Raw genomic sequence first — 13,571 nt, 5'->3', positions numbered from 1 at the left:
AACCTCGCCTTCATCTGTTACCATTGACGGTAAGCCTTCTAACAAGAAATAACGGTCATGCGTATTTTTTATATTGGGCAAATATACGCATACACGTGCAAGGTAAAGCCACTGTAGATAACAAGAATCGACAAATGCGATTGAAAAGTGCGTATCAAGCTGATATAGAAAAACATCTAGATGCACATTTTTACACCAAAGCAGTCTATTATGAGTAGAAGAAGATTTAGGCTACAAATCCAGTTATCCATTCTGATCGTTTTAATGAAACGAGAACGTGTAATCTAATATTAGGGAATAAATTCCTTGAAAGTAAAGTCTACAATAACCAAGTATTTTTGCAACAGACGCCACACATGCAGGTCAAATAATCTGCATAATAGCATGCAGTTCGATCGTTATAAAAATTATCAGATTTCACTTTTGGTATTATAAAGACTTGAGTAATAGGTTTAGAGCAAACATGAGCTGTGCTACCTTGAAGGTATTTTTGGTAACAGAGAGTCCATAATAATACACCTTTGTGCGGTCTTAGTTTTTTCGCTGGCTTACGTACAAAAAACCTTCATTGTGAGGGCATTTAGATTACGTGTACGGCTCAGTTTATGTCTTGCTGCTTACGGTTCGCCTGAGTATTTTTAAAATTTTCGCTGTTTCACATTCACCCTTCATATGACTTGGGCGAAAAATAGCAGAAAAAGGATATTATGCAGAGAAGAAATAAAAATAGTGGATTAGATACTTTCTCGTAGAGAATATGCGTTGTACGAATATCCTTCCTAATTTATATGTGAGTGACTTGTGCACAAGTACTGAACTGTTCCATTCTGCACAGCAGAATAGATCAACCGCAGCTGTAAGTATTATTCACATGCAGGATCATCAACTACATATTGTACAGTTGACTCTTGGGTAAGCTCTTCAAAACTTTGTGTGCGTATTTGATTCTATATCATGCATCCTCTATTACGCTATGGCATGTGAATTTAATAAACTTTTCAACTATGCGGCGCCAATAGATTAAATTTAGCTTATAAGTACTTGAGCTTCTACAAACGTGCAAATCAAACCTGGTTGAGTTTACTTCAGGAGAAATCAGTTTTGAAGGAAAAACGTCTTTTACCGTTGAAAATCAATACTCAGTGGTCAAGTTCTTATCTTTTGACAGTCACAGCACTGGGTCATCGAAGCTTGAGGAAGGCTATAGGCAAAGAGGCTTTGAGTAAAAACACAATACGTAAATAGTGCAAACGTTTTCAAAATGAAGATTGGAGTGATCCGTACCAGCAGGGCGGTGGCCAGATGTCGGGCACCGAAGGATAAGAAGGCACTGCCGTTGCGCCGAAAAGGCTTCTCACGAAGGCAGAACGTAGAAATTACGAACTCTGTCGACTAAAACTGACATTTCACATATAACATGTTGCAGATTTATAACCCGTTTTTTTAACCCAAGTGTAAAACTGAATCTTATTTAGTCTAGGTCATTGGAAATGCGTGTGGTGTGTTACATGTGTAGTTTGCGGAATCAATGAAAAGCCCATCCAGTGTATACGATAACCGTAGACAAGTTATGATTCAATCTGCTGAAAAGAGACCAGACGAGAAAATGGCGTCGCTCTAGAGAAAAACCGAGTTCGGTAACAGTGTTCCGTATTACATGAGTTCCTTTAGGGGCTCATGGATTGTTGGCACAGTAATAGAAGGGTCTGATTATTTAATGGTAACGCCACACTTTATTACCATGCCTCAGTTACTTCCTGGGACGAACAAATAAACTACTAACGTTCATTTCCATATACTCATTGTGTGGATCTAAGTTCGTGGAATTACAGAGCTTTTTATGCTCTGAAGAGGGTAACTCATAAGCAGTGATATGCCGTTGTCAATTTACCTCGAGAAGCCATAGATCGACGAATTAAATTTGGAAACGTAGTATATGACTGTCCAGAAGCTGCCAGAGCGTGTGTACGGAAGAACTAAAAGGAAGCATGTCTAAGTCAAACTGAAAAATTCATCATCCTAGCCCAACCAATTCAAAGGTTATTCGATTTCAAAATCCGTCGGATTCACTTGTAATAGTCAAATTTTTTTTATTATCCATCGAGGCCATCGACATAACAAACAGGAGGACAGAACGTATACATAAGGTAGTCGCCAATTGTCGAAAAGTTAATTACACAGCAAATTTTTTTATCATTATGTAGACCCGAAATAATTTAGAGGATCTAGTATAATAGGCATTTGAAGACATACTAAAGATGGTGTGAAAATTGGACCTCCTTAAAAGCGTACTTTTGGCTCATTTCGCAGCAAGCGTAACGTTTATAGCAAACGCCTATGAAAGCAACAAAGTGAAGCAAAATGAAGCTATGTACAGTACGCCGATATGGATACAATTAGCTCTAATTATAACGTATTCGGAAGGGCTTCGATCACATCCTAGACTATAAGTTTCTTGCACATGGAGGATGACAGTGCAGAAAAAAGTTTAAAAAGTTTGTAAATACATTAAGGCGATTAGCGACAACGCCGGTAATTAGCTTTGGAGTAGATCATTGTAAGCACTTATAAAACACATTCTTAAATTTTGTAATATTGATACCAATAGTTTTTGTTTTGTTATTTGGACCTTAATTTAATCTGTTCATTATATGGACAGCAAGTCCGTTTTGACTTATTTAAATTATAATTAGCGAATCTAATTTGGAAAATTACAGAGTATGAGTAACTATAACTGCACTTTTTGTTTACATTTAATTATCAATGAACTCTAAAACAAAAACTAAATAACATATTTTTTTCTCTTAGCATAGATGTCAGAAATTATTACCATTCTGGTCAACATAATCCTAGTAATTTCATATGTTGTTTTTGCGTAATATGTAGATTTACAATTGCCTGATGCAAGAATGTTAATTAATTGTACCATTTAATTTGCATGCAGCTTTATCGCCCTGAAATTCTTGCGAAAAACTGAGCCTTGGTAATAATTTTTCAAGTACCCTTCATAGAAGTTTTTTTTTGTTTCGGATTGCCTTTTTTCGTAGCAATATTGTTATTAAAATATAACTTTTAAATTTACAACATCTTAATATGCGACAAACACTTGTTTTTCCTATTCTAAGTTCACGGCGCAATTTTCTTACAGATTTTTATCAACTTTTCATCCGATTTATTGTAACTGTCATTGGTGGTTCTACCTGAAATCTTCTGCGATGTTATCGTTATAGGCATGCTACATTAATATATTTTCTATAGTATTCAAAGACAGATTTTTTAAAAAGTCAACCCTCGTCCACTCATCATTGTCAATCAACTACAACTTGAGTTGAAAGAACAATCAAGTTAGGACCCATTCATTAGGGTATCAATATTTCGGTACACTGTATTTTTATGAAAGCTAGTATGAAGAGCTTAACTTGTACACGAGGCATCCTGGTTTTAAGGAAATAAATCTTATCTGCGATCAACATAAGAGAGCTCCATTCCAGTTGCCTGCCGCTTTCAAAAGCCGATCCTTTGTAACGTCGGCGACTTCGTTGTTCTGGCAAAATAAACAATGGCAACTTTGAGATGTTTTGCCTTCATGCAGAGCGCACCTTGTTTCAGCTGATAAGCTTGAATAATCATAACCCATTGTTTTGACTAGGTATAGCAAGGCGATTGTTGAAAGCATCATGCGGCGTTAAACTGTAAGAAGTTCATAGATGTCATATTTTCGAGTGCAACTTCTTGCTATTGAGAGTCTGTAACCACCATATGGTAAGTACAATTTAGTAGAACCTCACGAAGGGGCTGGAGGAGCTGGAGGAGAGTTTTTTTCTTTCTAGTACAGACATCTGTCAAACTTAAAAATTTCATAAGAGAGAAATCTACGAAAGAGTCCAGTCAATTTTGCATCACCAAAGTCTACTAGCATTTTGTGCATGTACCCGAAACAAATTGGTATTTCTAAAAAGATGTGTAACAACGGGTTTGAGCTGTCTGCCAAATTGTCAAGCACATTTCTTCCACATGCCTCAAAAGCAATTTCGACGTTTTTTCGTGCGACTGTTCGTTGACGTTCTCATCAAGGGTTTGCAACTATTATGGTCTGAAGGGTTGCCCTGTTTTTATATGAAAAGCATAAGTTGCTGAAAAAATTTATAACCTATGTCGTAACGGTGATACTGATATTGAAATGAAGGTTCTCGTTTTTCAAAGTAATTAATATTGGTATGTTCCTTGCTAGGTACTTTTACTAGCCCAACATTTTCCTCAAAACAAACAAATCCTCCAAAAATGTTTTAGCGTTAAATGATGAATCAACCATTACGGGCACTTATAACATTGCTATAATAATTGAGCAATGAATGTACTTTTATGTATGTCACAAATTTTAGGTAAACCGATGATCGCCTTGGAGGCGCAAATTTCGTCCATAGGCATAGCGGCATCAGTGCAACGGATTATATTATGGAACGTCTTGTACTATTGTTATTGTTTAAATGGGCGTGGTCATGACGATACATCCCGCAACCCTTATTGCATAGTATAATTGTGCGCTATCCTACTACGTCTTTCTGAAGTTTCCAGTCAGCAACACGCATTCGTTTTGGATGTTCGACCGTGCAATGCGGCATTACCGGTCGATACTACTAATAATTTATTTAATTTGCATCCTAGTTATCTTCATTATTATCCCTATGTTGAAACCTAACAATCACTTTAATGGGTTACAACGAAAGCTACCTAGGCAATCTAGCTCTTGGAATATTGACTTGCCTGTACTAATCCAGCCAGCCGTACTAAAGTTAAATAGCATTATTCTCATGTGTGTCACCTCAGCCCCGCATAATCTGAATAGGCGTCAAGCAATCCGCGAAACATGGGGCACCACATCGAGTATTCAGGTCGTTTTCCTATTAGGCGTTTCTGCAAATCATAACGCCCGCGAACTTCAATATGACATCAATTTCGAAGCCCAAGCATACGGTGATGTACTGCAAAATAATTTCGTCGATAACTATCGAAACTTAACATTGAAATCTATCGCTCTAGTTCAATGGGCCAAAAAGTCCCGTTGGCCTGCCCGTAGAGTCGTCGTTAAGACAGATGATGACGTGTTCATTCATACGCCTCGTCTTCTATCATACCTGGATCACTTTACAGACGGCAATTTGTACGGCCGCCAATTAACAAACGCAAAACCGTTACGATGTAGAAAGGCGGTATGTAATCACACTGAAGTGACGAAAGATGAGTACTTCCCGGACACATACCCACCCTATCTACAAGGGCTTTTCTACATATTTTCAGAAACTGCGCTTAATCGAATACATGAACATATGTTTGATCCAGCTTTTCTATTCATTGAGGATCTGTATATAACAGGATTGGTCGCTGGACGAGCTGGGGTTGAACGTTGCGCGATGCCAAAAGAGAATGTTATCAATAGCGAAAAACCGGACCATAGAACTTTATATAGGTTGAAGAAAGATCTCCTTGTTCAACATCACTGCGATCCAACAAAACTCAGACAGTACTGGAAGCACATCCATTCATAGGTGCCAAGCAAAGCTGCATTTAACTATATTATCACGTTCATACGAGAACATATGGTACGCTTGTCGCTTTTAACCTTCAGTATTTTCTATAATAAAACTAGGAAAATAGGAACTGCAGTTGAATCGTATTTTATTATATATAAAATAATAGAAGATTGGTTTATATATATATATATATATATATATATATATATATATATATATATATAATAGAAGAAAGGTTTTGTGTAATTTTGTTTACTTTCCTTTCTTAAGTAATTATTTTTAAAAAAGGAGAATGGTCAGACCAAGCAAATTTTAGAAGAACTTTTATAGCAAAACCGTGACCTCGATGAGAGCTATGTTAAGCTGCAACATTAGACACTCGTGAAATCCTCAGTCAAAGCTTTTCGCAGGTTACTAGTAAGGCACTTGCAAACAAGAATTTTTTACAAAATTTCAAGGTTAATTATCTGAAGCATTAAACGTCACCTGGATCCATCTGACTTAGGAGGAATACTTCGGCCTGGTACATGCTGCGTTAGGACAAAAAATAATTAGGACCCGTAAATAATTTCACAGCATTCTCATTTTCTTTTCTGATTTAATAAGCCATACAACTTAATATTCACTGATGGGTCTCTATTAATTACCACCTCGCCTCAACGATGAGCACTCTCACAATTGGAACTTTTCGGAAAACAGACCCGGATCATGACTGCGGATGCCGTCTGTTTGCTTGGTACAAAAAAGTCCTTGCACAGCTGTAACGCAATTTGGCAATGAATAGTGACTTAGTCGTCCTCTGCAGGTATGGCATACTTTCTTGGTGACGAACTAAACAGTAATAAGGCTGGTATCATAAACCTGATAGGGATAAATCGTGTGCGCTAATTTCGCAATACGGGCATAAGAATTTTTACAGATATCTCTTAACGAAAAAGGCACCTTGATCATGATGAGTTATAAATACGTCGACAGCGCTAATGGAGAGACATTTTTCTGGGGGTTGCGTGGTTATAAGGCTAAACACACGTGCCTTGTAGCTTGCGTAGTAGTTTTCAAAGAGTCCAGAATCGGAGATTGTCACACTCTTTAAGCCAAGGGTAAATCAAGAAAAATGCTTTGAATGGTATGGCCTTCGTGAATACACTAGAAAATACACTGGTGACGATAAACGGAGTGTTGGAACTAATTTCGTCGCTATCGAAAGCTCACCAGCCATTATCACAACACGAACGTCTCTCAGTGATACTATCCACAAAACTTGCACGTGTGCCAGCTATGCGCACAGCTAAAGTCGGCTGTTGTTTTTGTACTTACGCCAACCAGCGGGACCGACATCGTAATGATTAAATTAATGAGCCTAATACATCATAACCCTTCATCTTTACCTGATATAAAAAAGGGAATTTCGTAAATTATTCATTTGACATTTCAGAAACGTTTAGATATGTCCCGCAAGTTTAATTTGTATTATTGTGAGATGTGGTATTTTTACATAAACACAAACGAGCGAATTTAAAAATATATTTGTAGAGTGACTCTAGGGTATAGCCTAAACTGAGAGGCACTCAGATTAATATTTATGAGAAAGAAAAAGTGTCAGCTGATATCAGAACGTGGAAACGAACCCTACCTGTTCCTTTAATGTAAGCGAAGGCAGCTTACGAGATGTCATCAGTTAAAAAAATGCTTTTTATGTCATTTGAATTATTGAATGTAAGAACGAGTACACATAAGTAACATTCTACATAAAAGCCCAATAAAAAGTTTCAACTTTTAGGACAGTCGGAATTGTGGATGCACGAAAGTAGGTCTAGCACAATTTTGCGCTTGGAATGGTAGAGAGAACAATTTTGCACAAAAAAACATAAGAAGTTGGCTCCCCAGTAAGCTCAAGCTCAACACTGCAGTGGTAAATTTCATTTTTTATTGTTGCCCCTGCGCTTCGATGGGTTCATTTGTGTGTTCATTTGTAAGACACACTTTATAGCAGACTTTGTTTTTGCAACAATTTTTGCAACAGAATTTGCAACAAACACAATGTTCAGTAATTATAAGCTGCTCTATGTTGGTAGTTCTTTATCGTCACTTGACAAGCTTAACATGCATAGCGACGACACACACACCTATCATACAGTTGAAGCAGACATTCATTTTCGATTACATTAAGTACACTCTTCCTTCGATAGCTGCTTATAGCAGCGAAACTTCGCCTTGATCTTCCCAACAGTATGATATTTCAGTAACGACGAAGGCAACAGTGGGATAAATCAGAAACGAAAGAATCGTTCTTGATAAACAGCTATGACTCAGTACTACGTAAGCAAGAATAATACTAATTTATGCTATATAACGTCTAGGAAAGTGGAGCTAACTGCTGGCTGACCACTGCTCGCATTCGCCACGCAGTCGCTAGTGTGAAACCGCGAAAATCGCCGGGAATTTTTCAAATCGAAATGAATTGCGGATAGTGCTTACATAGTGTAAAAATACCTCGAATAATAAATCGAATTTTGCCTCATATACGCTCGCTTTTACTCTAGCATGCAGGTGTGCAGCGAAAGGTGCAGTCGTTTCTAATAAAACCTTAATAAACAGCCAAATATACACATTTTTTCCCTACATGGATCATATTATATGCTTATTATATAGCGTAGCAACTGAAAAAAATAAAAGAAAATAAAAAAAAATAGATAAAGGCAGCATGTTCTACCCAAAAAAGTTGCACAAGCAGGACAAAAGCTGATCCAGCTTCAGGTTCTAAGTTACGTGGGCTCGGTTACATCGTCGAATAGAGTCGCTGGATATTACTCTGTAAATGTAGACCATATGGGCAAAACAGTGCAGTAAACTATTGCTCCGACTGGCGATTTTTAAAAAAACTCGATATTCCTACGATCTCTACTGATCGCATACGCTCCCTCTCCCTCTGAAACAGAAGTAATCTATCAATAGAGGCAATAGCCCGTTTACAGGGGTCGGACATCTGCTCGCACTTCTTACAAATAGAGCGGCTGAAATGTCATTTTTCAATGGCTATATCCGTGCGTATTATAACTGAATCTGTGTCAATTCCGTTATAGTCATGATGCTTTACATCGGGCTCTACGGACCACAGTTTGTATAATAGAACGTATTTATTTGCACACGAACTTGAATTTATCGTATAATTATGATAATTTCTCACCGACAAAATACACAGTCCATATGTTATGTTATGTACAGTTGCGTTACTAAGCATGCAAATAATTTGTATGTAATATATCTGTAAGTCATACAGTATTTACTAACGATACGCTTGAAATAAAAAAAAAAAACGTCTTAATATAATATCTATGAATTTTTTATTTGTCTGCTTGATCTTAATTTGTTGATTCCAAAAATGTCTAATATCGCACCACATAATGCTGTCAGACGTGCATAGGAACCTTAACTGCGACGATACCGGTCAAGCAATACCGCTATTATACTAATTTGATCCGCTAATTCATACAATTAAAGCTATAACCACGTGAAACATTGGATATGTCGGATGGAATGTGCCGCAAGTGAACTTCTATACAGCGCATAGGCGGATAGAATGGGAATCCGGCAAAATCTCTATTCTTTCTTCTATTTTTATCACCTGCAAATAAAGTTTGCTTAACTGAAAAACTGATCTGGATTTTGATTTTCCTAAAGGCAAACCTTAGTCGACTAAAAACCAATATAGTTAAAACGAAATTAAAAACGTATTGATTCTATGGAAAACCTTATATTGAAAGAAAAATAATATAATTACTGTTTTCTATTAAGCTAGGATTCTACTAGCGAACGGCTAAATCGCTGCGTGAAATTAATTTTTTTCCAAAGATGAAATGACCCACGTTACTGCAAGATAAATCCTGATCCACCATTCTATACAAAAGCATCGTTGGTAAGGCGTCCGAACAGTTGTATACGAGTACCATGCAAAAGAAAACTGCAGTCCACCGCTTGCGTTCTCTGTGCAACATTTTTGGCTTGGTGGTATCTGATTATCTTACAGATTATCCGAACCTCAACGTAACTTCAGGGCTACTTAATAAGGTCAAACACATTTCACAAAATGTTTAAAGACTTCTGAATCTTCGATTCTTAATTCCGGACCCGAAATAAGCTGATCGTTTTCATCGAAGATGGCGTATACTCGACATGCGCGGTACAGCCGACAGTCTACCGTAATCCAAACGTTAGTATTATCGTTCTGCATCCTTGATCTGTCGATAAGCATCCTTGATAATTGCGCGATATTGGCATAGTTTGCCAATTGGACATTGTGGACATATTTAGGTAATGTAAGATTCCTAGAGTATGACATCGAGGACGCCCTTTAAGGAGAAGGATCGAAAAGTGAAGAGCGGAAACATCAGGAGTGTCTATATGCATTCGCAACTCAGCGATCTTCTGCGATATGCGCTTGTGCACAGTTACCGTACAATCTACATAGATTTCGATATAATAACATTACGGTCCCTCGACAAAATGTTCGCGTGGTAAAATTTTGTGGTAAAGGAATCTAGTATTCAGCTATCAAGTGCTTGGCTTTCAAAAGTCTAACGCATTCACGCTTGAGCCGATCATGAAATTTGCTGATCATTGTAACGGGGCAGAATGGCAATAACGGTCCAAACCTATCAAAGGGACTCTCATTAATCGGGGATGCAATCCAAATCAGTCTGTTCATGATGATAACACTATTGTCGAACCTCTTCGAGTTTGTTGGCGAAATTGAGAACGACTTTTCAATTTCAGTAACCTTACTAACGCATTCCGCTTTTCCCATGTCCAGGAAGTGTATAAAAATTATCCATGGAACAAAATGTTACAACAAAATAGACCCAATTAAAGACAGCAATATTGTTAATGTTTGTTCTGAAAATAACTGCCCGCGAATGTCTGAGCTTGCTCAAAGATCCAACAGAGACTCTTTTTAACAGCCGTGTTGCTAGTCGAGATGCCTGTTCGACAGGTCAATGGCAATGCTACCTTGTTTCTGTTCTAATTAGTTTTGTATCAAAATGAGGTTAAAGTGTTTTTGCCTGCCGATAGGAAATGTTTGGGAAGTCATACATAAGTGTCATGTTGAAAACAGCCGCCTCGGAGGTAGCTTGTGAAATACAGAAAAATTAACGTAACCTTACAGAGTTACTCGTTTTTCCATCATAGGGTTGCATGCCTTCGAGAACGCTCTGCAGTGTATGGCATTGCTCAGTTTGCGTTTTGGACATATATTTTATTTTGCAGTTTAACAGAACTATCGGTGCCAGTTGTTTAGAAGAAGTAAATCCTCTGCAGGGCTCATATACCCTGTATATTACATGAAATTTAACTTGATTATATGTTGGAAACGTTTGGAATTTAATGGCAGTCATATACAAGGCACTTATTAGCAAAAACATTTAGTTTAATCGTTTTTATTAACATGCGTTAATTAGCGCTGGGCATACGAATAAGGTCCGTAGATTTATTAGATAGATTATTTCTTCTGAGAAACGTTTTCATCAGAAATGTCTATACTATACAGTTTTTGTCAAGCTTATCATATCTTCAATAACCTGCTAATGTCGCAAAAATACAGTTTTCATACAAAATACAGAATAAAAAATTAAAAAAGTTGGTATAATGTCCCTTTACTTGATGTAACTATTTCTTCATATCTTACTACGTAAATATCCTACTGCTTGTAACCAGTGGCGAATATAAATAAAATGATTTATGGTAGTTAAATATAACTCGTTCTAACTACAGAACTTCTACACATGAATATAGATGGCTCTCTAAATTAAACAAAAATAACTAATAAAAACGAATGCTAGGTAAAGTACATAACAACTCAGACCTTCCTGGGACCTTTTAGTAGGCTTCATACGGACCCTAATTAGATAAGAGCTTTGCTGAGTCGATTGAGCTTCCGAGTTATTGACATATAGCTCACGTGATATTTTTATTATTCGTTGAAAATAATGCGGTAGGACAGTGTCCAGATATTTGCATTGAGTTGTCGAAATTGTATTCATCATTTTTAGCTTCATGGCTTTAAGGCCACATACCCCGAGTCGGCATCGGGGCGGAGTATAATTTTTGCAAAAATTCACTATTTTTTTTTTTTATAATTTCGTTATGTTAAAGGCACAAAGTCTGCCCAGACCTAAAGAGAATGTGTCCTGTTTATGGTCAAGATGCGTTATCGGTAGAAAATGCCTGAAAATAATTTTGTCACTTTCGTTCTAAAAATTTGGACGTGAAAAAAGCTCTTTGCCAGTTATTAAAAAGTTTACGAAATTGCTGCTAACAGGTGAGAAACCATAATATCGCCAAGGAGCTAAATACACATCAGCAGACAGTTTTAAAGCATTCAAGGGAAGCTCGTTACAAAGAAAAAAAGTTCGATGCTTAAATTGTACATGAATCGATGCAAAATAATTTACTAAACTTAGTAAAGTAGTTAATTACGAATCACATACATAAAGAGTGGATCACATACACTATACAAGGTTTGCAAACAAAAAATAATCTATAATCTATGGCAAAGCCGACAGTCGCGCCATAAAGGGCGATCGCGCAGCAGCGTTGTTGTCGTCTGGCAAAGCGATTGATTCGGACCTTTGCTGCTAACAACCAACAAGATTACAATGAGTAATTGAGAAAAATCGATCGGTGCGCAGTCATGTTTTCCATCACAATAATCTCGGACCACGTATATCTTTAGCTACCCGATAATAGTTGTCAGACAAAACTCGCATGTCAAGTTGTATTGCACTTGCCGTATAGCCCACCCTCAGATCATCATCTGTTTCGGTCGCTGTAGCACTCCTTCGATGGCGTTAATATAGGATCAAGGCGTTATAATGTTTCGCTCAGAAACCATAGAATTTCTACAGTGACGGATTATGGTGCTACCAGAAAAACGAGAAGAATAAAATGGAACATAACTACTTTAATAGTATCATTTTGAAGTACAAAAAAGTATTTGCATCAATTACGGTTTAAAAACGGTCAATGCCTTTTCAGCGACTTAATATGTGCTCCGTGTCTCTTAAAAGCAAACAGACAGCCAGAGGGGTCCGTGGCCTTTCACGTTAGAATACCCAATCACGGTTAGGTGTGCCTTGGGCATCGGAGATGCTTTAGGCAAGTAAGTCTACGCGACCTTTTTCAAGCCATACGCAAAAGCTTATATTTGGATACCGACTATCTCCAGTTATCACCGCTTTGATGCTCATATATTCACCACACCACAATAAGCGCCACATTACGAAGCACATGCGAAAAGTTCTAACTCAGCTGTTTCAACATATTCTTCAAAAATAAGTCAGCGTGCCTAGTTAGCGGTATATTATAAATAGCTCGCAGTATTAATACACGCTTGAACACAGAGATTTGTTTATGTCGTATTGGTTGTCATAATATGTCGATATAATAATAACCCTATGGCATTTGTTATGTAAACAAACACAAAAAATTTTAGGCTTTAATTAATCATTGACCTTTCTTTCGACACTCATTCCCGCATACCAGAAAAATTGCCAGTCATTGAAGCTAGGCACTGAAGAAGACAATAAAATAGTGTCATTGAATTTATCGAAAACACCGGATAGAGAAAAAAAAAAACAAAGATGGATTTTCGTCTAAACATTCAGTTTATAGTTAATCGCATAGCTTCAAAGCATATATATAGCCCATGTTTGAGACTTTTTAATTCGAAAATCTTATATCTAATTTGGATTGTTTTGCTAAACACAGTCAATAGCGCAGTGTCAATATAAAAAATTGCGTGGACGTCTTCTTTCTTAGTAAAGAATTCCAAATTCCGTTTTAGTTCTCAGATGAGCGTCTCATTTAATTCGTTATGATTACATACGTTACTAAGTAACAGCCGTCCAAAATATAGGGATGTCGCTTCTGTTTAATACACGAGTGTGAAAAATGTAAACCCGTGCACAGAAAGATCCGCTTCCTTTTTTCATAACAGCTCTATGTACTACCTTTTCAGCGAGCACAGCACAAAATATAACAGAA

General features: G+C 37.2%; 1 protein-coding gene across 1 annotated transcript; it reads left to right on the top strand.

Annotated features, from left to right (window-relative positions):
• The first annotated feature begins 3,631 nt into the window (after nucleotides 1-3,631).
• LOC111273725 (beta-1,3-galactosyltransferase 4-like) lies at nucleotides 3,632-5,629 on the top strand. The gene is made up of 2 exons (XM_022855624.2): nucleotides 3,632-3,762; nucleotides 4,383-5,629. Exon 2 carries the CDS (start codon nucleotides 4,599-4,601, stop codon nucleotides 5,544-5,546), a length of 948 nt encoding a protein of 315 aa, XP_022711359.2. The 5' UTR covers nucleotides 3,632-3,762; nucleotides 4,383-4,598; the 3' UTR covers nucleotides 5,547-5,629.
• Nucleotides 5,630-13,571: the final 7,942 nt, after the last annotated feature.

Source organism: Varroa jacobsoni, unplaced genomic scaffold (genome assembly GCF_002532875.2).
Source record: "Varroa jacobsoni isolate VJ856 unplaced genomic scaffold, vjacob_1.0 scaffold_221, whole genome shotgun sequence".
Classification (NCBI taxonomy): domain Eukaryota; kingdom Metazoa; phylum Arthropoda; class Arachnida; order Mesostigmata; family Varroidae; genus Varroa; species Varroa jacobsoni.
The sequence above is the reverse complement of the archived record's forward strand: the minus strand, read 5'-3'. Positions and strand labels throughout refer to the sequence as shown.